Source organism: Diadema setosum, chromosome 8, assembly GCF_964275005.1.
Source record: "Diadema setosum chromosome 8, eeDiaSeto1, whole genome shotgun sequence".
Taxonomy (NCBI): domain Eukaryota; kingdom Metazoa; phylum Echinodermata; class Echinoidea; order Diadematoida; family Diadematidae; genus Diadema; species Diadema setosum.
This window is the reverse complement of record NC_092692.1, coordinates 18,615,452-18,642,271: the sequence shown is the minus strand read 5'-3', so window position 1 is coordinate 18,642,271 and position 26,820 is coordinate 18,615,452. Positions and strand designations below refer to the sequence as shown.

Below are 26,820 nucleotides of genomic sequence, written 5' to 3'. Positions count from 1 at the left end.
ACATTCACGTTCAGCCCTTCAGCACTGCCTCCAGTTCGGCCACGCCCACCGCGGGAAGCTGACACTGGTAGTTCTCGCACACGTAGGCCGTCGCCTTCCCGTCGATGCACTTGAGAGACTTGAGGATGTCCAGGCGCGAGGCCAGGTAGGAGTCGTCGTTGCCGTCGGCGACGATGAGCACCTTGTTGGGAAGGTAGTGGGAGTGGACGCACCTCAGCATCTCCTTGGTGTCATCTGCTGATGGATCCCCACAGACTATAATCTGATGAGGGATGAAGGCAAGACAGCAGCAAAAAAAAAGAAGGAGAAATTAAATATTCGATAAACTCATATTGCAAAGGGGGAAAAGGGTGTGGAGAATAGCAAAGGGAAAGAATTCTGAAAATCTCTGTATTTCACACTCATAAGATCTTGAATAACATTTATCAGCTGGCTTAATCAATATCAAAGAAGATTCTATGCTTCAGCTTAGAGAGAGTAGAGCAGCTTCCTAGGCAAAACTAACAAACTTTTTCTTTCAAAGCAGAAAAAGACTGCATCCAAATATTGATAGCTATACCTTCATCTTTCTTTATTTCCATTACATTTATGTGCCAATGCACTCAAGGAAACGGCACAAAAATGCATCAGTGTTGGGTGAAGAGCTGTGACACTTTTTTCCTGCTGAACAAATGTTTTAGAGTGGTCTTTGTCAATCTGACTTGATCCTTCCCTACCTGTTTGGCTGTGCTCCTGAGGAAGACCAGAGCTGCTGCCATCTCGGGAAGAGCCACGGGAATCTTCTCCAGCCGCTCCCTAAAGACAGAGAAGAGCTTCACAGCCCGCTCCTGGTACTCCGGTTTGTTGAGGAAGTGGGAGAGCCTCAGGAGATTCATGGCAGCCACGGAGTTGGCACTGGGTTCGGCTCCATCTTGGTCTGTTGGGGGAGGGGAGCGAGATTGGATGCAGAGAAGGAATAAAAAGTTACAAGCACGCAACTGAAACACTACAGAAAATTTGCTGTTAGTGATACCTAGTCATACAGGTTCCTTTGCTGAATATGACCCTTTGCTTTGAGTTTTGCAAAATCAATTCAAACTATCTATTTTCATTTATGAGGTGAAAAAAAAAATCCAAGAAGAAATTCTTAATTTCTAAAGATGTTTCTGTATTCAATGAGCCCACTTGCCTGCAGTCTGCAAAGTTTAAAATTATCATCAGCAGTCCAAACGATGATTATGACAATATGACATGATTTGTACTCTCCTGGCAAGGTATTTAGTTTTATTTGAAGAATAAATCAAGTGACAGTTCTGTCTGAGAGGCATAAGGACACTGGTGTCACTCAAAGCCATTCTTCTTCTGAACAGCAGGGCCGCTGGCATTCATAGATTGAGAATAGGGAGGTTCCGATATTCTTTTAGGAGGGTATTTGTGTGTGCCACATGTTTCTCAATAAGCAATGATGATTCTAAAATCAGGAAGGGTGCTATACTGTAAAACATGATATTTTCGCGGCATGAAATTTTCGCAAATGGGAGCTGATGGCCTTATACGCAACATGAAATTTTCGCGAGTTGCCTCTAACATTCAATGTTTAATAGTGTAGACAAGAAACTTAGCATGCATTTTAATTCCGCGAATCTCAGCCCCACGAAATTCGGGAAATTAAAATGCACGCGAACATTCCTTGTTTTACAGTGATCATTTGTTTTGATGGAAGAATCAAAGTTGATTTTGAAGACAGTCTTCTGCAGAATTAGGGAGACTCAGCACTTTTTTGAAGCATGAAGCTTGCTGCTATTTGTGACTGGCATTCAATGTATGGTGTAGACAAAAATAACTTCTATATGCATTTCACTTTCATGAATCCTGGCTCCTTGCAAATTTCGTGGAAGTTTTATGCATGCTAAAATTTCTGGTTTTACAGTAAATTCAAATGCAACAGGGAGAATTTGAATGCCCAAATTCATTAATTAAATGCAACAGGGAGAATTTGAATGCCCAAATTTATCTCACCCTCTTTGAGCCTGAGCAGAATGGACGAGTCCTTGTCCGTGGTGGAGAAGTAGGCGCCATTGTCCGAGTCCCAGAGGAGCGTGTCCACTTTCTCCTGTAGCTGACCGGCCCATTCCAGCCACTGCTGGTCATAGCTGGCCTCGTACAGGTCAAGCAGGCCCCTGATCAAGAAGCAGTAGTCATCTACGAAACCCTCGATTGGAGTTTGGCTGGTGGTCAGTTGGAGAGAGAGAGAGAAGAAAGAGAGTTCATTGCTACAACACACTTGCACTGAAATCTATGTATGGATTTATCCTATACAATCTGCTACTTCAGGAGAAAATGTAACTAAAATAGCATTAATATTTTTTTTTACAGGTGTCAGAATCCATATGAAAAGAAAGTGTGCAATCTTCATCAAATAACAAACAAATACTTTAATGCCTAGCTTTCAAAAAAGTTAAAAGACTTGAAAAGAAAACAATTTGAGGGACCATTACATACAATTTACAAAGCATGCATGTACATGTAACATGTCGTTGCAAGATGCAATAAGTGAAGTTGATGCACCAACAACTAAAATACTCTTGACTGATTGGTTGTTTTCTGGCTGCTGTCATAACAACTTAAGATTATTTTACCATCTAATTACTGCAAAACATTGGTACGAAATGGGCCCTCACTGTTGGAGGAGACTCACATCTGACTGATGTTGCCATCGGCACCCCTGTAGCAGCTCCTGAGGAGGCAGCCAGTAGCCGGGTCAAAAAGGTGGTCCCTGATGAAGGTCACTGCTTTGACCGCCCTCTCTGTGTACTCTGGCCGCTGCAGCACTTGACCGGCTCGGGCAAAGCCAGACACCATCAGACCTGTCAGCAGAGATGCCCCAAATTTACTGAATACCTCTTCTTTTCTGTTTTACCTTATTAACCCCATGAGTACTGCATCTTAAACTTCCACTGACACTTTTTACAGTGTCAAGCATCCACACATACTTCAGTTAGGCAAAAAAAGATCTTTAGTTATAAACACCTCTAAATGTTTGAAGTATGGTCAGCTGGCAGCTACACATTGTATATTCAGGCAAGTTGAGCAACATCTCTTTCATTGTATTGATGAGTGACTAAACTTGTTATCCTATGTGCAGTGGGAATGAATAATTCTAACATCATAAGGAGACACAGTGATACAACTCGATTCTCAATAGAAACTGATACATAATGTACAAAATTCACTGCACGGTTCTGGTCAGATCATGTTAAAACTGATTAAATTGGATGAGCTAGAATGCATAGCAACTTTCAGGAAATTATATGTTTTGTTTACACCTTGACCTATAACTGTATATAGTATTTAAAGGTGCCATCCTTTAGTCTGAAGTATGTCATTAGCACGTCATTTGACTTTTTCTTTTTTTTTGGTCACCTTGGTATTTGTTGTGACTGAGAAATATAGACTGGCAGTTTTCTCAAGTTACAGAGGAATCACATGCCAGCAGGGAGGAGGGATAGTGTGGCAGACAATTGTTTGTAAAACATTTCATTGCTAGGAGGACTATCTAAACTTTTAAAGAAGGCATTCAGTATGTCAGTATGTCCCCTTACCGTTCCAAGCGGTAAGCATCTTGTCGTCCAGGTGTGGTCGAGGGCGCTTCAGCCGTTCAGCATGCAGAATGGCTCTGGCTCTCTCCAGGGCTTTCTCCGTGTCAGCGACGCTGATCTTGTGCTGCGTTGCCGTGGTATCCATAGACCCTCTACATATGAGGACATTCTGGTCCTTTAGCTCACCATGTGGGTCCTGGAATTCAAAGAATATTGACTTAACCATAGTGAGTTGAATACACCAAATACTCAAAACAATCCTATAAATGGAGTGCACAAATATCTAAGATTTCTCATCCAATATCAATAACAATTTCTGAATAAAGATAAGATGACTACACTCATACTACAAATAAGGTGCCAACACTAGACTCACATGCTGAGGACATGGTACATAGTCGCCATGTGACAACACTCTCATACACAATGTCACATATTAAACACACTACAGGGTTGCAATGAGATTACATGACAAGAACAGTCATTACATCCAGTACATTCAAAGACACAAATCTATGATAGTAAAATTAATCCCTTTCTTCTCTAAGAACATCAAACGATGGATGTCATCAACACTTCGTCCCACCTGGTGCGACAACATCAGACTTTTGGAAACATATACCAAATGTTATTTAAAAACAAAATGTAATCACTTAAACTAACCTGGACAAAATCAAATACTTCATTCATATATATAGCAATAGCCTGAACCACATGAACTTAAATAATCAAAAGATCATGTTATGTAACTGTTTGTTAGTTTGTTTGTTTGTTTTTTTGTGATGCAAGGACTTGTGAAAGAACAGCCTCTGGTTGAAGCAAGTGCCCATCTGGAAATTGAATAACTGAAAGAACTGCAAAAACTAGATTGTAAAGTGTTCACAGTCCTAAACAGACTTATACATGGACATAAAAATTGAAATACATTTACAGATTGCATATGTATATATGAACAATGCTAAAGTAACATATGTGCATATATTTGCATAAATTATAATTATCTGTACACATAATCATTACAAATCACCTGATCAAAATCGACATTTCCTCCTGCTTTCACTCCATAGTGTGATCTAAAGACATCAGCCAGAGTGATGGAGCCAGACTCCTCCACCGTCTCGCTCAGCAGAGTTCCAATCTCCTCGTCGGTCCACACACAAAAAGCACCCTCCTTCTTGTGCTTCGCGTCATGGGTGGGAAGCGAGTCCGCATCCTCGGCGCTGTAAAATCCTCCAGCCTGTCCACATGAAGAGTGGAAACTTTATCACTTTAAGACTTTGCAGAGCCTGTGGGAGTTTACTGACAGACGGGTGATTTATGACAATTCTACAGTGAGTCATATCCTAGTGCTCACCCTTGGGGACGTAGAATAGCTTTTTCATTTTCTTAATCACTCAAAGGAAGTCATATTTCTCAGGTCTCATCTTTAGTATCTACATTACATTCATTAAGCCTTCATAGATGTTTACTCAGCCATCATATTTATGTCTAAAAAATGCAAACAGAAAAACTGACCTGAAATTAATATTATTTATTAGTGGAAAATTGAGCAAAGAAAATGGGATTCCATCGGGATGGAATCCTATTTTCTTTGCTCCATTTTACACTAATGAATAATATTTGTTTAATCAGATATAAAATAGGACGATGACTGCAAGTGTTTCCACAGTCTAACTAAACACATCTGACTTAAGTAATAACCATTAAGTAGCACAGCCAGACATGCATACACAAAAATCATTACTCAAAGGTCCAAATTTTTGCACACAGTACTTCAAAGAATCTACTTTGGCAGCCTGTCTTGTTATGTGGTCCCCATATAAATGTGTCTGCTGTCAAAGTTCAAACATAAGAATAAAAGTGACATTAGTAAAAAGTTTCCATTTACTGTCATATCTCTCCAACTTGATTTGGTCAACCCAAAGCAAAGAATTGTAGGCTAACTGTAAATAGCAACTACAGACAGAATGTATCATTCTCTTCCATGACCTTACTTAACAGAGATAATGATGTAATGAATGACAGAACAATGGGCAAACCTGGTCACTGAGGTCTCTGTTGACATATTCCAGAATGTCTTTAGCCACGTCAGCAAACACCTCTTCTTTGGTGATCTGATGAAAGAAGCATTTTGGTCACACAGAAAAAGAATAATAATTTGGAAACAATCACCCTGATGAGATTGACTGGCTCTGACTAACAAATTGATGCGCAAGCAAAGATGAGCACACATAACAATGAGAGAAATATTTAATTTTTTTTTGTGTGTGCAAGAAATGAGCTGTATTACACATACTACTGCAAGATATGTTGAAAGAAAATGTGTGTTTTTTTTAATTTTATTTCATCCTTTATGTGCCCAGGGACTTCGCTGAACTTGCCAAGCTTTTTCCATCAGGATTCAGTAATTGCTTTATTCTTGACCTAGATGTAAAGTTAGCAAGCCCACTCATGTAGTTGTAGCACTGTTCCTCTAGTATGACAGGCATGCAATAGGTATCAGGGGGATTAGGAAATCTCATTTCATTGATAATCAGTTTCCTCAAACCTACATCAAATGGCAAAGAAAGCACTCTAGTGTGCAAGCCAATAGGCAAACAAAGCACAGTAGAGGTTAAGTCAGCAAAATAAGCTTGCAGATGCATTGGAAGTGTGATGACACAGATGATATTTATGATATTGATGACAGTTGCCGAACATTGATGATAGTGATAACTGATATGCAACAGAAGCTGAAGACAATTTAATGACAATTTGACAGGGACTAGGAAAAAAATTAACAACATATATGTGTGTTAATGTATAAATAAAGCCTAAGAAAGCATAGGGTAGATTAAAAACATATCCTTTGATCTGGACAGATTGAACTTTTGGTGAGGTTGAGTGCATATTTACTCGAATCAGTAACTATGTACGATAAAAAGCAAATGGACGAAAAGGAGGATCTGGTAGTTCATATACCTGATACGCATCGATGTAAGCAACAGCTAGCTGGCCCTGATCGTACAGCATCTTCTCAAAGTGTGGGACATGCCAGAACCTGTCTGTAGAATATCTGTGAAAACCCTGCAAAAGACAGAGCTGAGCAGTTATCTCGTGCCTTATTGGTAGAGTACATCAGTCAATGATATGTTTCTTTGCTATTAATGCTATGAACGTGATTATTGTGTTATATACCGGTAGTCTCTTTACCATTACTACCACAAACACAAGAAGGAAATGAAGATTTGGGACTTCATGGACACACACAAGAAACACACTTGTCATCTTATGTTGCTATCAACATGCATCATCTGTCAGACCACAGAGAATAATCCTAACGACAACATTTCCTCATCAGCTTTCAGTGAAAAAAATGATGAGAATATTGCAGAGTACGTCTGATATCAGGGTTAATCCATCAAACTTCTACTTACTCACATTCAAAGAGAGAGAGAGAAAAAAAAGATATGATATAACAAAGTTTTGATGATGACTTTCAAAAAACAAGGTTATAATATCAAGTCTCATGTTCATCTTAATTTGTTCACAATATAACTAAAGTAACATCTTTCCAAACGGCTACAGAAGTTTTAGATCAAATATACACAGATGAACAAAATCAACTGAACATACTGGACAATAATATAATATGGACATAACTAAGTGGGATGAATTCTGTTGGGTATAATTTTCTCTTCGTTATCTAAAATCTACATGTGTGAAATTGAAATGTAGTTTTTGTGAGCACTACTTGTTCAAACCTTACCTCAAAATATGAGATTGATTCAATATTCACAACTGGCAACAACTATGAAACAGAGGGACACAATTCAATGCCCTTCTGACTTCTTACAGAAAATAATAATACTCTAGGCATGTTTTTGCCAGTAAAAAAAGGAATACCTGATACACAGGGAAAATCAGCCGAATTACCTGACTGACATGATCATGGATTCCTCCTTTAGCCATCATTTTCAGTGTGTGTACACACATCTCTAAAGCCTTCTGACCCTCTGGGCTGTCTCGCTTCGTTGAATACAGTCGGAACAAGAAGTTGAAATTCACTTCAAGTCGAGAACCATTTATGCAAGGGTGCCGGGAAGGAACAAAAGACACAATTACATCGTTTGAGGAATGTTTTTTGTTTTTTTTTTGTTTTTTTTTGCCTGAGACACACCAAAATCAACATGTTGCATATCATTTCACTATGCCAGGGACTTCATGTAAATATATACAATTTTCCTTTGCCAATAATGTAAACAGACAGAATATCATGACCTCATTTCACTTCACTGTTCATTTCTGGTTTCAAATAAGTTTGACTGCTTTCTTGTACATAAATCCCACAAAAGAGCTCTAAAGCCCCTGATTTAACTCAATCCATTTGAGATTGAGAAATCTTTGTAGCCTCTGTGCAGGATTGACCAGGTACCTGAATAGGGTGTACAAAAACATACAATAGGTAATTCATAGGTCCCTGCATCTAGGAGAGTTCCAAATCATACTAGTGGTTGGCTGCTACTCAGAAAAATAACTCAAGAAAAGCATAGCTAAAAATGAACAAACAAACTAGCCAACAAACAAGTGTGTTAGCTCTCGATGCGGCAAAATTGAAGTAAGCAGAGGAAAAACAAATGGCTGGAAACCCACGTGAAGAACTATGCCCTACCACAAAAAAAATAAATAAATAAATAAAAATAAAATAAACAAACAAACACAACCAGCTTTACTGCACTGTTCTCTGGCAGTTTAAGGATCAAGTCCAGCCAGCTCATAATTCACAAGTGCTCTAGTAAGCCTGGTTATTAAACCTATAGAACACGATGAGTCATCCAGCCATGGGTATCATCCTCCTGCACTAAGTACACGCGACATAAAGACAACCTGCCGGTCCTTTGAAGACAGGTATTGTATGGAGTTATCTATCAAGTGACATTATATGCTTGTTGACTTGCTGTTTGAAAGATTGGAGACCACAATTTTTGCTAACTCCAAGTCTCACTGTAAATATTTAAACTAAGAAATGACAGATGAGAAAAGATGCACGAAAGGATATACTCTGTCAAAGTCTAAATACAACATTGAGGAGATTGATGAGACAAAACCCAATAAAAAGATACTGGTGATGTGATATATACTGCAGCGATAAGTGTTCCAGCAAAATATCTCTGGTTACAGAGATTAGGTTAAAATCATGATTGGTTTTGGTTTAGAAAAGGCTGAGGATAAATTTTAGGGTTTAGCAATTACTGCTGATCCTTTTTTAATGATAACTTACACCCCACATCTCCATAACTTTGGAGTCCTTTATAAGTGTAATTAATGTTGCAAATTGATGTTGATTTTCTTTTCTCCCTTCCTTTCTTTTTTCCTTGTAAGATATGAGGAAGGAATAAGAACTTAATATGGCTAGAATCATTTTCTTGCTATTGGACGGGAGTAGCAACAGCAGTCCTGCAAGACAAGAGCAATCAACTAATTGGCTTATTCTTTCAAGATACAGAGAAGCATCAAGTCTATCAGGCTTATCAGGAACTTCTCTGTATAGATGCAACATACAAACTGAACAACATCTGGATGCCCCTCTTCCTGATTCTTGTGGAAGATGGTGATGGGAAAATTGAGTTGCCAACTGCAGCAATCCTTGCAAACAAAAACAGCGAGAGAGTGTAAAATGGTTGTTTGAATGTTTCAAGAAGCACAATGAACACCGGCCACAAACAGTGAACATCGTGAGTGACAAAGACAAGAATGAATGGGGGACAATAGAAGATATCTTCCCTCAAGCAAATATGCACATTTGTTTGTTTCACACATTGCATATCTTCCAAAGGGAGGTGGCGGAAGGTAAGTTGAGCATCACCAATGGACAGAGAATGACAGCACTGAGGATACTGTAGAAAATGGCACAGAGCAGGAGTAAAGAAGAGTACCAGAAAAATCCACCATTTCTTTTAGGAGTCATGCCCTTCTTCTGTCGCACAGTATGTCATGGCAAACTGGGATCCCATCAGGAAAGAATGGGCCCTTGGTATGAAGAGTACCTACACACTCCTTAATAACATTAACAACCGCCAGGAGTGTTTGAATCAGAAACTGAAGAGTGTTGCAGGACGCTACAGCACACTCCCACAATTCATATCAAGATTCTTCGTGTTAGTGCATTCTTTGAGAGAGGAGCAAGACCACGATGCAGCAGACATTGGTCATAAGAGGAAGGAGGTGAAGCTGCTAGGGGATGTACCAGAAAGGAAAAACTCAGATGTTCTCACCCCCTATGCAGCCTCATTAGTGCATCAGCAACTCAGCATCAGGTTGGCCAAGCTTCCCACTGCAATACAATAAACTGACTACATCCCACTTCGACCAACCATGGGTCAACCGTAAGATGAAGTGCTTTTAAGAGGAGAGCAAGACCACGATGCAGCAGACATTGTTCATAAGAGGAAGGTGATGAAGCTGCCAGGGGATGAAGCAGGAAGGAAATACTCTGATGTTCTCATCCCTTTAATATGCAGCCTCATTAGTGTATCAGTAACTCAGCATCAAGATTGGCCAAACTTCTACATGATTCTGGGGGAAGATGGAGATGAGAATGATAGGTTAGCAGCTGCAGCAATCCTTGCAAATGAAAGCAGAGAGAGCTTGAAATGGTTGTTTGAAAGTTTCAAGAAGCACAATGAACACCGGCCACAAACAGTAAACATCATGAGTGACAAAGACTTGAACGAATGCAGGCAATAGCAGATGCTTTCCCTCAAGCAAGCATGCACATTTGTTTGTTTCATACATTGCATACCTTCCTAGGGGAGGTGGTGGAAGGGAAGGTGGGTATCACCAATGGACAGAGAATGACAACACGAGGATACTCCAGAAAATGGCATACAGCAGGAATGATGAAGAATACTAGAAAAATCAAACACTTCTTTATGCCCATCTTCTGTCACACAGTATGTCATGGTAAACTGGGATCCCATCAGGGAAGAATGGGTCCTTGGCATGAAGATTACCCACACACTCCTTAATAACATTAAAAACTGCCTGGAGTGTTTGAATCAAAAACTGACAAGCGTTGTAGGATGCTACAGCACACTACCACAATTCATATCGAGATTCTTCATGCTAGTGCATTCTTTGTGAAAAGAGCGAGACCAAGATGCAGCAGACATTGTTCATAAGAGAAAGGAGGTGAAGTTGCAAGGGGATGTACCAGAAAGGAAAAACTCTGATGTTCTCACCCCCTATGCAGCCTCATTAGTGCATCAGCAACTCAGCATCAGGGTTGGCCAAACTTCCCACTGCAATACAATAAACTGACTACATCCCACTTCGACCAACCATAGGTCAACCGTAAGATGAAGTGCTTTTAAGAGGAGAGCAAGACCACGATGCAGCAGACATTGTTCATAAGAGGAAGGTGATGAAGCTGCCAGGGGATGAAGCAGGAAGGAAATACTCTGATGTTCTCACCCTTTATACAGCCTCATTAGTTTATCAGTAACACAGCATCAAGATTGGCAAAACTTCTACATGATTCTGGGGGAAGTGGAGACAGGAAAAGTGAGTTAGCAGCTGAAGCAATCCTTGCAAATGAAAAAAGAGAGAGCTTGAAATAGTTGTTTCAAGAAGCACGATGAACACTGGTTACCAGCAGTGAACATCATAAGTGACAAAGACAAGAATGAATGTGGGGCAATAGCAGATGTCTTCCCTTATGCAAGCATGCACGTTTGTTTCACATGTTGCATACCTTCTGAAGGGAGGTGGCAGAAGGGAAGCTTGGTATCACCAATGGACAGACAATGACAGCACTGAGGATACTGCAGAAAATGGCATACAGCAGGAATAAAGAAGAGTACCAGAAAAATCTAACATTTCTTGAAGAGTCATGCCCGTCTTCTGTCACACAGTATGCAAGGCAAACTGGGATCCCATCAGGGAAGAATGGGTCCTTGGTATGAAGAGTACCTACACACTCCTTAATAACAGAAGAGGGCAATCACATCTCTAGCCATTGCCATGACAACAAAGGAGTTGCCTCCTTAAAGGATTCAGGAGCCACCTTGACTGGAGACAAAGACGGGGCAATCTTACTGAACAACCTATTTTGCTCAGTATTCAACCAGGCAGTAGACTGCAACAACCTTTCAAATCTTGGACCCAACTCATTCCCACCAATACCAAATATCTATAAGTGTCTGTCAACGGTGTGACAAAGCTGCTAGAGAAGGTTAATCCTCACAAATTTGCATGCCCTGACGCCATCCCTGCTTGACTTCTGAAAGAACTGCCAGATAGAGTTGGGCCTGCACTTAGGATCATCTACCAAGCCTCATTTGATACAGGGATTTTGCCAGATATGTGTAAATCTGGTTTAGGTAAAGTCAGGAGCAAGGCAGCCAGTCATTGTCTGATCTTGCCAACAGTCATATGCTGTAAATTGCTAGAACAAATACTTCACAGCTCCGCCTCCATCAAGAGCCATCTCAATACTCACAGCATACTTACTAATGTCCAGCATAATTTTTGTAAGGCTTGTTCAAGCAAAACAGAGCTTGTCAATGCTGTTGATGGCATCTCCCAAAACTTATACAACAGTCTTCAAATGAATGTTATACTGCTTGACATAATAGCAAAGACTTTTGATAAAGATTCCCATACACATATCCTCCCAAACCTGACATTCTATGACATCCATGGCAGTCTCTTCACATGGACTGGCAACTTCCTACAAGGTAGAGTAAAGAAGGTAGTCCTCAATGAAGAGTCATCAGACCAAGCACTTGTAACATTTGGGGTGCCATAGGGCACAGTGCTAGGCCCTATGTTCTTTCTTACTTGTACACATCAATGACTTACTGGACTGTATATCTCAAGGTACTTGAGTCAGGCTGTTTGCAGACTATTGCACAGTATACAGAGTCACAAAAACTGCTAAGGATGCCAAGCAGTTCGAAAAGGACCTTAAGTCACAACAATAAGGCCCCCCCCCCCCCCCCCAAAATGGTTTGTTTGCCCTTCGCGACCGACCGAAAATCACGGAAATTTCGGATCGTTTTTTTTTTTCTCTCTCTTTCAAGTTTTTTTTTTTCCACAAATTTCATCTTCTGCAAATTTGTGAACGGTTTTAAACCCAAAATTATCCATTTTAAAGGGATGGTACAGTATTGGTGGAGATGAGAATTGGGCTTTTAACTTTTTGCGAGATACCAAGAAAGCACTTATGATTTGATAGTACAGAGCATACCATTTAAAGAGGAATTCAAAGTTTATTTGATGAAAATCGGGTTTGGAATGACTGAAACATCCAAAAACAAAGTAAAACAAAGGGATCATAATAAAGTGTGGGTCCCACACTTTATGAGAATCGCTCTTTTTTGATATCTCGGCCATTTCAAAACCAATTTTCATCAAATAAACATTGAATTCCTCATAGAATTACATGCTCTTTCACATTTCATAAGAGGTTTTTCATTATCTCACCAAAAAATGTTAGAAACCCGAAATTAGGTCTCAACCAAAACTGTACGATCCCTTTAAGCTAAAGAAAGAATGAAAAAAAAAGTCTAAAAATGTTTTTTCATCTCATCGACCCGTCGTAATCGTGTTCGGGCCGCGCGGGGCCACAGGCTACGTTTTATAGCATGCATTGCATGCTAGCTACCTTTTTGGCTCACATGCTTGCACGCCCACAAAATCCAATGAATGCATGCATAAGTGCATAGGTAGTGCGCTCGCTAGCTAGCAAAGATAGTGAAGCGTCTTTGCTAGCTAGCTACTGTACCGGCCGCGGCGCAGCGCAGCTCAACTGCCAAGATGGCTACTTTTGCAGCATCTGTTACCAGCTGTCATGGCACCAAAACTGTTTGGAGTTCAGTTGCCAGCATCTCACTGGAAGGTACTTTTTTGGAGCTGTTTGCAAAATTTAACAGAGATGAACGTTATAAGTGTTTGTCAGCGAGTGTTTCTGCCTCGCCTACCGGGCCCTGGCAAGACGTGAATTTGAATGAATCCCTTGGAGTTTTGAGTGCATTAAACTTGCGCCACATCCTGTACAAAGTTGAACTAGAACTCGAAGTATTGCCAGAAAAGAATCAAGCCACAAATGCACTGGAGGTGCTAATGCAGTCCACAAAAAGGCGGACACTACCCCAAAGAAAAAATGCCGACCCGGCATTAAACAATAGGCATGTACTGTACAATCGAGTCATAGATAAACCTCGCATGAGTCAAAGCTCTCGGGACTGAACAAAACGCTTCGACTTGCATGAATTTCAACTTCCACAAAGTCGATTTTTTTTCTTCAACAAATGCACTGGAGGTGTTAATGCAGTCCACAAAAAGGGGGACACTACCCCAAAGAAAAAATGCTGACCCGGCATTAAACAATAGACATGTACTGTACAATCGGGTCATAGATAAACCTCGCATGAGTCAAAGCTCTCGGGACTGAACAAAACGCTTCGACTTGCATGAATTTCAACTTCCAAAAAGTCGATTTTTTCTTCAACAAATGCACTGGAGGTGCTAATGCAGTCCACAAAAAGGCGGACACTACCCAAAAGAAGAAATGCAGACCTGGCATTAAACAATAGAGATGTACTGTACAATCGGGTCATAGATAAACCTCGCATGAGTCAAAGCTCTCAAGACTGAACAAAACCCTTTGACTTGCGTGAATTTCAACTTCCACGAAGTCGATTTTTTCTTCAACTTTAATATTAATAACGCAGTTTATATGTGTGTGTATGTATGCATTAAAAGTTGTTGCACATGTTCCTACAGGTGTTATTCTAAACTGAATAATAAAATGTATGTTTTTATCAATAGATTGTTTAAAGCAAGGGGAACGATTTCTGTAGATTGTAGATTTCTGTAAAATGTAGATTCATTAAATTTCCATTGAATCAACATGTAGGATATGTACTATGCACTAAGTCGTGTGCACGATTCGAAAGTTCGAAACGGGTATAAACAATTGTGCTAAAATGGGAAAATGGGTACAGTAAATTTGGTTTACAAGTGCACATGTTTGTGTGTGTGAGTGAAGTGTAGTGGTGATGGCCAATCACTAAAAAGAGAGACAAGGATTGAAATACACATTGTACCCCTCCAATTCGTCCATGTGCTTTGAGTTAGAGTGTGTGATGACTTGTGTACAGGTATGTATTCTCCGTGGGCATGCGGTACATGTGGCGCAAAACTATGTATTTCATACACAAGGGACTGATTTTTTAATACTTCGACACAACCGAAATTCAATTCTTATACTTGGGCTTTTTTTCCACATATTTCTATGAGAAAAAAATATGAAAAATCGGGACTTTAATTTTACTTCCAAGCAAGATTTTCTGCTCATCCGACGTTGACTCATCAGAGATTTACTGTATGACTAAATGAGGCTTAAAACAAGATACAAGTTTAAGCAATATGTTAGAAGAATTTGATATACGTTGCATCTTTTGTGAAGTTGTGAACAGGGTTCTTGCACTGACAAAATGACACAATTTTAAACGAAAGTTTATTTCTCATGACCGAAGTCAGTATGAAAAATCCTGACCTTTTGAATATGTGGCAGTAAAAGCTGTAAAAATATTATAGTTTTGTTACATGTAGAATCCACAGGCGACACAAAGGACGGGGCAAAATATTCATTTATTTCATTTCATTTAATCAACTATTTATAACAATCACCAAAACAAAATGGTTTGGCCCCTTGCAAAGCTACAGGACGCATGCCTGGTGTTGAAACTTCATATCTCAAAAAGTGTTAAATGCTTTAGACCATGATTTAATGAAATATGGCCGATATTCAAAAATACAAACAAGGGGGAATAAGTACCAGACGACAGTGGCTCCATGTTTTAGATTTGAAATATATTTGGACAAAACAAAATATGGCTTCCGAGCTATGAGATGCATAAAACCTCATTTTTGGATACAAAAAATGGAAATACAAGTACAAGGTTTTGTCACCCCAGTGATGACATGCATTTTCCGAATTCAAGTTTGAAAAATGCAGATCCCCAATGTACTTACTTTTTCACGACTATACATGTAGTTGCCTTTTAATTAAATGCACTGGTGAATAGATGAACACATCATTTGAGAACGGAAATTGAATTAAAGTATCAAAGATCAAAATTTTTCTTGTCTACTGGTCTTTTTTTAGTTCTTTACGGTGCATATGTGTAGCCTAAAGGCATGAGTGATATTTATTGTGCTGCTGGATGAGTGTATTACGAGATGATAAGCACTGTTGGGGCAATCATCCCGCTTCATCATGAATATTCATCATCTATATGTATCCGTAATACTGTAGAAACACATGATTACTACATTTCCCAGCAGCGTTTTTACAGTTCCCGACAAAACCGAACACTTTCCATCTCCCGGCGAGACGTTTTCACATTCCCCGTTGATGCAATTTTTCGAGATTTTTACATTTCCCGGCGATACGTTTTTACATTCTATAGCACCTATCCAGCATTCTGGGCACTTACTAGTACAGAAGGAGTTCCACACAGAAAAGCGCAACATCCTTCACATCACAAGGTGTCATGACTTTCTTGTTTCCTTGTACTCAAGCAACAATCAACCCCAAATAAAAGCAGTCTCCTCAGCCAAATATCTAGGGGTGGAAATCACCAACCAGCTATCATGGAATGAGCACATAGACAGCACTATCAACAAAGGACTGAAAGTACTTGGTTTCCTGTGTCAAAACATGAATAGGTGTCCTGGAGACATCAAAATGATGTGCTATTTAACACTTGTCTGACCTATCTTGGAACATGCCAGCTGAGTGTGGGATCCCAACAAGTTGTAAATGACAGTTTTAGTAGTCATAGGAAGTAAGGCTAAGGTGGAGTCATTTCAATATAGTGTTGCGCGATACATCAACAATGACTTTTCGAGTGAAAGAAGTGTCATCGCCATGCTGACAGACCTTAAATGGGATACCCTACAGCCCTGTAGACTTTCACAGTCATTTGTGGTCTTGTGTGGTAGTTGTACACACCAGTTTCAGTAATCATCTCAAGTATGCGTACATACCCGGCTGTGGAAACTTGGGAGCACCGCCAAAGCCTCCGTACTGATCATCAAAGCTGTCGTTGAGCTGCTTGTAGCACTTGTCCATGACCTCTGACCCCAGGGGTGAAGGGTCGCTGGATGACTTCATCTGGACGGCACTCTGTAGGGCCTCCAGAATCTTGTTGCTCTGCAGTTCCAACGCTGACTTGTTGTCTCTCCACTGCAGTTAAGGATACAACACTTCAAATATTCTAGAACAGCATAATTCCTGTAAGCTGATTGGTCGATTTCTCATCCCATGGCCATGCAATGTCTCAGTTTGCCTCTACAAAAGCCGACAATATTCTCATCCCATTGCGAATCTGAACTCGTATGATAATTTAATGTGCAGTTGAATTCACTGCAGCAATGCATAGAAATGGAATGAGAACTAAGTATTATCCATTTCAGGAGAAATGTTTGTGATTTCCCATCTTTGAAATGCTATACTCTGCAATGGTCTTACAAATTGTCAGTGAATTTTGTTAATTTGTTGAATATTGGATGACTCGCAAGATTTGTAAAAGAGAAAACACCACAAATATACTGCATATATAGTAATGTTGATGTGCTGTTAAAAAAGCATAATCAAAGAGCACTTGAACAATGCAGCATGATTTTGCGTAGGGGAAGGACAAGACGCATTTCTTGCTTTGACTGTGCAGTGATAGAGTATGAAACATGGCAGTCCTCATTTAGTATGAAATAATCTATCATCATAAATATGGCCACTGTTTGCTTTAAGTCTGAAGACATGATAATTCATTACTGGTGATCATGCTGATATTTTGAAAGCAGGAAGTAGATTCAGAAATGAAAGGTTAACTTTATTACACTGATTAGTGAACAACCCTCATTCTTATTTCTGTTTCAAACAGAATACACATTGCAAGTTACGGTTAAAAAATTGCTTCCTCTTGCACAGCTCACCTGCCTTGCAATGGTCTGCAGGATGGTGCCAAAGCCAGGACGGCCAAATCGATCGTGGGGAGGGAAGTATGTGCCCCCCATGAGGGGTTTGAGGTCAGGGGTCAACCAGACACTCATTGGCCACCCACCTCCTCCAGCTGTAGCCTACAGAGTAAAATCATATGGATACAGTATCATGCAACACATTGTGCAAAGAGCAAAACATCTTCGCAAGGAAAATGATTTACTGAAAATGGTGAAAAACTTGCAAGCATTTCAAAGTTCCTATTAGTGTCCAAAGTACCAGGCTGAGGTATTATTCCTAGACAGTCTTTGGAATTATATAAGTGTTCTAGTGACTGAAGGAAGTGATATTTTGCAGATTTCTTTGAAGTGTTCCTTTTATCTGTGCAACTATAAGGGGACGCTTTTGGAAGAAACTTTTTGCCGTGTAAGAATTGAAAGGTTGCAACATTAGTGTAAGCTTCACATAATGCAAATGTAATGTTGGACTTTATGAATAACTGATGTTTGGTTAGCAAAGCTTTTCAGCTTGGCTGCAATAAGAGATCTTACAAATGCCAAGATTCTGCAACTCTGCACGTTGTCATGCTTTGGATCATCAGGCATATGTCAACTTGTAATTCTTCTAGCCTAAAATCCTCCCTCATTGAAAACAAGAGTAATGACAGCAGAAAGAAGGGGAAAGTGCAAGGTCAACAAAGGCAATAAACCCAACTGAGTGATATAGGAAGATTCTAACCCTTTGTTGTGCTTTGGGTGCTGATTGGCAAAGAAAACCCCATAGAGATGTACATGCCATCCACAGTCCCTAGCACAGAAAGGATTAAATCTGGTCCTTACCTGAATAAAAGTCATGTAGACTCGGTCCACATCGGGCCTCTCCTCGCGGTCCACTTTGATGCTGACGTAGTGCTCATTCATCAGCTTGCCAATGTCTTTGTTCTCAAAGGACTCTCGCTCCATCACGTGACACCAGTGACATGTGGAGTAACCAACTATGCATGTCAAAAAACAAAACAAAAAACAAAACAAAAAAACAAAACAAAAAAAAAACATGTGGCATTAATCTAATGCCCATGTTAGTACCAGAGCAATGGGTGATGCGTCGATAATAAAAATTAAATATAATGTACAATTGTGTGTTACACTGTCAAGATTCCTCATAAACTTGGACATCTTAAAAGAATAGAAAAAGGGTAAGAGAAAAAGTGAGGTGAAAATATCAGACATGAGTGGGAAGACTACAGACTGAGCAAGTGGATTTCACATGCACCTTACACGAATCGAGTACGCCTACAAACAAAAAGTATGTAAATTTTGTAAAAAGTAATATCATTTTAGGACTTTTAAGAGTGTTCAAGTATGGTTTGCTTAAACAGCTCTGCAGACATGATAAGGGACATTGTCTTAGATGGATAATTTAGACGCACATGATGAGGTGACACTACGAGAATGAGGTGCTCACCTGATAAGAATATCAATTTATTTTCAGCCTTGGCCTTGTCAAAAGCTTCCTGCCCCCATGGAAACCTGTTGAGAAGGAAGAAAATAACAACAACAACACTCGGAAGTCAATGAAGAGTCCACAGACCATCTGCTCACAAAATGTAAATAGAAGATATCAGATCATCTTGTAATATGGGAATCATGTTCAAGCATTATTTCTTTCTTTTTTTTTTAACAGAATACAAAATATAGCATCAGCAGGGCTGCACACTAACCCGTTTTTTCTGCCGGTCCAACCTGTCTCTGTCGGACCGGTAAATGCCCCGTTTTACCATTTTTTACCGGTCCGAACAGAAAATTTACCGGTCAACAACGACAACCTAAAAAAACATTAAATGACTTGCAAACTTATTTTCTTGTTTTTTATGGACGTACCCCCTTACCCATGTACATTTTACAGATTAATATTCTTTTTTTAAACTTGCATTATTTATTGCACAAGAAATAAAAAAAAAAAATAGGAAAAAATAGAATGTTTGTTTGTGAATTACAGCGTAAAATGATAATGAACAAAATCAGATTGTATCAAATGCGTTTGTGACTTTTTCTAAACATCGGCGCACGAACTTGCTGCGTAACTTGCTCTTGGTGGTCAGTTGGATTGCGACGATTTAATGAATTATTTTAGCTGTGATATTTTCTGATGCACGCGCTACAAGGGGTTCTTTATTTTTCTCCCGATAATCTATTCGCATTGTGCATGCGTTCTTGAAAGGTACACGACATGCAGGGCCGAATTCGCAATCCTTTTTGCGCCCATTTCCACCTCAAATATTAGCGGGATTGTGACGATTTCATAAATTACTTCGGCTGTAATATTTTCAGATGCAAGTGCCAAAGAGGTTGAAAATGTGTCCTTTATTTTTCCCGATAAACTCTTCGAATTTCGTAAGTGCGTTCTTAAAAAAAGATGCACCACATGGCCGAATTAATGATACTTTTTGCGCCTATTTCTACCTCAAATATCGGCGGGATTGTGACGATTTCATAAATTACTTCGGCTGTAATCTTTTATGATGCAAGCGCCAAAAGAGGTTGAAAATGTGTCCTTTATTTTTCCCGATAAACTCTTCGAATTTCATAAGTGCGTTCTTAAAAAAAGATGCACCACATGGCCGAATTCATGATACTTTTTGCGCCTATTTCTACCTCAAATATCAGCGGAATTGTGGCGATTTCATGAATTACTTCGGATGTAACTTTTTGTGATGCACGCACCGGCGAGAATGGTTGAAAATGCGTTCTTTATTTTTCTCCCCATAATCTCTTCGCATTCCGTACATGCGTTCTTTAAAGGTATAGACACGGCCGAATTCACGATCCTTTTTGCGCCTATTTCTACCTAAAATATCAGCGGGATTGCGATGATTTTATGAATAACTTCGGCTGTAATCTTTTATGATAACGCACCAAAATGGGTTGAAAATGTGTCCTTTATTTTTCCCCGATAAACTCCTCGCATTTCGTAAATGCGTGCTTAAAAGATATACGACACGGCCAAAAATCATGATTCTTTTTGCGCCTATTGTTTCCTCAAACTTCAACGGGATTGCGATGATTTCATAAATTATTATTCGGCTGTAATCTTTATGATGCACGGGCCAAAAGGGGTTGAAAATGTGTCCTGTATTTTTCTCCCAATAATCTCTTCCCATTTCGTACATGTGTATACGACACGGCTGAATTCACGATCCTTTTATCGCCTATTTCTACATTAAATATCAGCCGAATTGTGGCAATTTCATGAATTACTTCAGATGTAATCTTTTGTGATGCACGCACCAGCTAGAATGGTTGAAAATGCATTCTTTATTTTTCTCCCCATAATCTCTTCGCATTCCGTACATGCGTTCTTGAAAGGTATACGACACGGCCGAATTCACGATCCTTTTTGCGTCTATTTCTACCTCAAATATCAGCGGGATTGCGATGATTTCATGTATGACTTCGGATGCAATCTTTTATGATACACGCGCCAAAAGAGGTTGAAAATGTGTCCTTTATTTTTCCCCGATAAACTCTTCGCATTTCGTAAATGCGTTCTTAAAAGATACACGACACGGCCAAAAATCATGATTCTTTTGCGCCTATCGTTTCCTCAAACTTCAACGGGATTGCGATGATTTTATGAATTATTATTCGGCTCTAATCTTCATGATGCACGGGCCAAAAGGGTTTGAAAATGTGTCCTGTATTTTTCACCCAATAATCACTTCGCATTGCGTACATGCCTATACGTCACGGCCGAATTCACAATCCTTTCAGCGCCTATTTCTACATCAAATATCAGCGGGATTGCGATATGTCATTAATTATTTCGGCTGAAATCTTTAGTGATACATTCACCAGAAGGGTTGAAAATGCGTTCTTTATTTTTCTCCCGATAATTTCTTCGCATTTGTGCATGCGTTTTCAAAATTATACATTGCATGCAGGGCCGAATCCGATATTCTTTTTGCGCCTATTATTGTTTACTCAAATTCCAACGGGATTGCGAAATTTTCATGAATTACTTTTCGGCTGAAATCTATATGATGCAAGCGCCAAAAGGGGTGAAAATGTGTCCTTTATTTTTCTCCCGCTAATCTTTTCCCATTTCGTACATGCGTTCTTAAAAGGTATACGACACGGCCGAATTCACGATCCTTTTTGCGCCGCCTATTTCTACCTCAAATATCAGCGGGATTGTGGCGATTTCATGAATTACTTCAGATGTAATTTGTTATGATGCACGCACCAGAAGGGTAAAATGTGTTTTTTATTTTTCTCCCGATAATCTCGTCGCATTTGTGCATGCGTTTTTGATCGTCTAACCAACACGGCATGCAGGACTGAATTCAAGATCCTTTTTGCGCCTATTATTTCCTCAAATTTCAACGGGATTGCGTTGATTTCATGAATTGTTATTCGGCTGCAATCTTTTATGATGCACTCACCAAAATGTGTCCTTTATTTTTTTTTCTCCTCTATAATCTCTTCGCATTTCGTACATAAGCTTTTGAAAGATACGACGCGGCCGGTCGAATTCACGATCCTTTTTGGGACGATTTCTACCTCAAATATGTAAGCGGGATTGCCATGATTTCACGATTTTTTTTCCTCCCTAGTATTATCTCTTCACATTTTGTGCATGCGTTCTTAAAAAGTACACGGAAGAGCCGATTTTGTGATCCTTTTTGCGCCTATCTTCATTATGAGACCATTCTGAGCGAATGAAAATATTCATTTGTGAAATGACTGTGTAAAATGAAAATGAACGCAATCAGATCCATTTACTATATTGCTGAATATCGAATGTGTTTTTACTTTTTCTAAAAATCGACACAAGTAAATTAGTTCTAACATAATTGCCACGCTGCTGCGAAGCCGCGATCGGATCGATCTTGCGTTAAAAAATCATGAGTAAAATGACCCAGAAATGCGTGCGCTTCTATCAATGCTTCTTGTCTGGCATGACCGCCGATCGCAAGCAAGCAGTTACACTGTACATGCTCTGCATGTATTGCATTGCATGGCAGTGCGTGAGCAGTGCCAAATGCGCAAGCGAGGGCGAATAACTGGTCGATTGCTAGTGCTCAAAACTAATGTATGTTTACTGTACAAAGTGCACCGGTAGACATAAACGAAAACTTGCGTTAAACTTGTTGAACAGTGCGATATCTTGCATTCTGTTTCTCCCTGATCGGGGCTGCTCTTTTTCTTTCTACTGACCCCACCAATGCTTTTTTTTTTTTTTACTGGTCATGTCGGACCGGTAACTTTTGGATTTCCTGAAAAGTTACCGGTCCGACAGTGACTTTTACCGGTCTTTGACCGTCGGACCGGCGCCAGTGTGCAGCCCTGGCATCAGCATGTGAATAAAATTGAAGCATCGCCAATAGTACGGCATACAGAAACCTTTCCCTGTCATTTTCATTAGTATATCCTAAATAAACGCTTTACTTTTGATTTGTTTATTTTGTGCTGGATTGATTGGCTTAATGGCCTTAATACAGAACCATACAGGACAAGACATCTCAGTATATTTGTATCTATTGCTCTTTGTGAGAATAATATATGGCAATAATCTTCATAAATACAATGAAAAGTATTGAAAGTAATGGAGGAGACAGCAGTCTTTACCAATCAACAGGATTGCTGGCATGCTGTAGCAGGTAGGGAGACTTCTCCTGGGCCAGTCGGTTACTGAATGACTGTATGTTGCCATCACTGCCGCCTGATGCCATCCTGGTGTGCCACAGACTGGGAGAGAGGGAGGAGGGAATAGATTAAGGAGGGGCATTATTAATACTATATTGCTTGTTCTTGTGGGTAACAGCATGGAGTCGAGATCGGGAAGGGGGGGGGGGCAATAATAGTTAATATCATGATGCCCTAAATAAAAGCAATCTATATCTGTTTTATATACCCAATAGCAAATATATACAGTATGTATAACAAAAATAAATTTTACTTGGTCAACAGCAATCTCACTAGCCAATTCACACATCAGGCACTGACTCAGACGTTTGCTAGTGTAGCACAGGACACATAGCGTGCTATGGAAGCCAAGCATTTGCAGTATACATGTCCGCATACATACCCCTAAATAACAAATAGAGGGCAGTTTTAAAGGGATCGTATAGTTTTGGTTGAGACCTAATTTCAGGTTTCTAACATTTTTGGTGAGATAATGAGAAACCTCTTATAAAATATGAAAGAGCATGTAATTCTATGAGGAATTCAACGTTTATTTGATGAAAATTGGTTTTGAAATGGCTGAGATATCCAAATACGAGCGATCCTGATAAAGTGTGGGACCCACACTTTATCACGATCGCTTTGTTTTACTTTGTTTTTGGATGTTTCAGTCATTCCAAACCCGATTTTTATCAAATAAACTTTGAATTCCTCTTAAAATGGTATGCTCTGTACACTATTATAAGTGTTTTCTTGGTATCGCGCAAAAAGTTAAAAGCCCAATTCTCATCTCCACCAATACTGTACCATCCCTTTAAGCTATGAAGGCCATTTTGTACTACAGAGGCAGTTGTGTACTATGAGGGCATGTATAGGCAATTGCTGAATTTATGCACCTGAATTTGACCAATCAGAATGGAGGCTTCATCAAATGAGGTATATAAACATAACATATATCTAGTGAGACAGTGAAAGAGAGAAAGAATATTCAAATGTTGTCATACAGATGTGGCAGACAGGAATACATAAGTTGTATGTCATCACTGACAATGGAAATCTCACAGTGTCTTTGTTGGACGAGTGTGCTTCAGCTGGGAGTGGTGAAGAGTCTTCTGCAGATGTGAACACAGCCTCACTGCCTTCAGACCCTGACCGGCTAGATGCCTGAACATTGAAAGATTGAAATCTCCTACCACCTTGCAATTGTCTGGTGAAAAAAGAAAACACACACATTTGAACAGAAATATGTCTCAGGTACCTGGTATGTTAGCATTCAGAGTATAAACCCTTTCAACTTTGAAATATTGTACAGTGCATATCAAAAAAAAAAACAACAAAAAAGAAAGAAAAGGTAATCCAACTTTGGAAGTCTACTAGTGCTACATCTCGACTGTCATGAGGGGAGAGTAACTTAAATGTCAATCATTATGACTTAATAATATATAATATGAGCTAGCCCAACTACAGTTAAACTCGCATAAGTCGATCTTCTCGGGACTGAGCAAAACACATCGACTTAGGCGATTTTCGACTTGTGCGTAAGTCGAAAAAAATCGACTTACAGTTACACCACACGTATTATGTATGATGTACATGTATATTGTCTACTCTGAAGCCGAGAGCTGGAGCGGTGCCGCAGCCCGGCATAGCCCCGGCTAACTTTGTATGGACAGTGCATTAGTATTGGCACAGGTCCGATTACTTTACACCCTTGTTAAACCTTGGGGAAGTGAATATGAACGACATTTGAGCAGTGATTGATTCCAGTTTACCATACCGTGGCTTGAAATGCGTGTAGAGGTGCAATTCTGATTTACCCGTGCCCGTAACTATCCCCCTACTTTTCGCCTTGAAAACTCAGCAGCTTCATCCATACGTACCACTCCACTGCACAGCGCTGCAAATGCCAAGCTACACTGCAAAGCTCAATACTATAGTGTACATGTAAATGAACGCATGTGTACTGTACGAACGCCTTATACTGCGAGTTGATGCAATACACAGCCCAGTCGCTGTACGTACGTACGTCGTAGCGCGACAGCTGACAGGGCTGTACCAGCGGACCTCCAAACACGAAGAGAGTTCAACAATCGCATGCGGTGTGATCGCTTTGAATTTTGATACTTTAGATCATTTTTTTTTTTGTCACCTCAAACTCATCTGACAAACAAAATAATAATGAGTAATAAATAATGAATAATAAATGACAGTGATTTATTACACGATAAAATCTTATTCAACTTAGGCACAGTGAATTCAATGGTTTTTCCGTGAAAGTGTTCTTGGAATTTCATCGACTTAGGCGAGTATTCGACTTACAAAATTCGACTTGTGAGTGAATTAATACACGTAAGTCAATGGGGAAAAATCGGGACTTTTTAAAATCATTGACTTACGCGATTATTCGACATATGCGACGTCGACTTAGGCGAGTTTAACTGTAGATGATTCGCATGGCATCTCCGTGCGCCAGCACACTTGTGTACAGCGGCAAGGCTGTAAATAGTTGAGCAGGAGACCCCCCAATACCGGGGCGCTCTTTGTACACAGATATACTGTGGGAATCGCATTCGGCATTCGGGTTGGGTTTGGTCACAGTTAGACTTAGAGACCCTCCCCCCCCCCCCCCCCCCCCTTTGCATATTATGAGCAGATTTCCCGGATAAGCTACCGTACTTCTAGATCCAGTTCCGGCCTGAACTGAAGTTGACCAAAAGATCGGTCTGTATCTGGTCATTGGCGATATGTAGATTCTAGTGCGGAGACTACATCTGGCTTCACATGTCAAAAAATGATAAACTCCTCCTGCTGACAGATGTGATTTTTCTGTTTCCAACTAGAATCTAGAAGGCGAAGCAGCTCTTTCCAAACTAATTAAACTGGGGCCGCATGTTCCGTGATGCCGGTACAGGTGATCATGCGGGTTACGATCATGCAGTCCATGTATTGCAGAATTGCCTTTTATTTCGACAGAGATTTACTGTGATAAAATAACACTGTGACAAAAAACAGTGATGTGCACGTGCACACTGAAAATTCTGCAGTAAAACTTACAGCACCAATAGTTATACATGGGACCACGTACCTAAACTCTCTGCCTTTCATTCCTCTCAACTGTACCACGTACACCAGTCGCAACAGTACACACCTATGATAAAGGTCGAAAACTCAAATAAGCGTCATAAAATATAGACTGACAGGACGTGTAATTTGAACAGACCATATACATCTCATAAAGTGTCTTGTGACTACGGAAATGCACGATAATTGGTTCACACTTTGATCAATTACCTGACGCTCCTTCAACAATGAACACAGCAGCATTGACCTAGTCCCACATGTGCTAAACGGTGTATGTAGCTCGGATCGACGCTCAGGCAAGTCTTTTTGTACAGTCGCTAGTCAAGTTGAGTACGCATGCATGCATGCAGTAGATTAAACGTCAGTGGATGAAAACTCGTAGTGCACGTTGTGCTGTAGATGGGCCTGTAGGTCTGTCAACTTTCTTGACCACAGATATCCAAGACGAACGAAAACGTAAAAATCTGTGCCAGAGACTAGAGTCTAG

General features: G+C 39.9%; 1 protein-coding gene and 1 pseudogene across 1 annotated transcript; one reads left to right on the top strand and one right to left on the bottom strand.

Moving 5' to 3' along the window:
• LOC140231931 (spermatogenesis-associated protein 20-like) lies at positions 1–26,577 on the bottom strand. Its single transcript, XM_072312078.1, has 16 exons — positions 26,544–26,577; positions 24,315–24,459; positions 23,196–23,315; positions 19,033–19,097; positions 18,408–18,562; positions 17,565–17,708; positions 16,617–16,815; positions 7,494–7,624; positions 6,540–6,644; positions 5,618–5,692; positions 4,606–4,815; positions 3,582–3,774; positions 2,678–2,846; positions 1,999–2,207; positions 717–916; positions 1–262 (listed from the first exon to the last, which is right to left on the bottom strand). The coding sequence occupies exons 2-16, from the start codon at positions 24,422–24,424 to the stop codon at positions 11–13; spliced, it is 2,337 nt and encodes a 778-aa protein (XP_072168179.1). The 5' UTR covers positions 24,425–24,459; positions 26,544–26,577; the 3' UTR covers positions 1–10.
• Positions 9,552–10,877, top strand: LOC140231665 (uncharacterized; annotated as a pseudogene).
• Positions 26,578–26,820: the final 243 nt, after the last annotated feature.

Coding starts and splice junctions, on each gene's coding strand:
- LOC140231931 (XM_072312078.1), bottom strand. CDS start 24,424: ATGTTCAGGCATCTAGCCGGTCAGGGTCTGAAGGCAGTGAGGCTGTGT. Junction 23,316..24,314: donor ACTCGTCCAACAAAGACACT/GTGAGATTTCCA, acceptor CCTCTCTCCCAG/TCTGTGGCACACCAGGATGG. Junction 4,816..5,617: donor ACAGAGACCTCAGTGACCAG/GTTTGCCCATTG, acceptor TCATGTGGACAG/GCTGGAGGATTTTACAGCGC.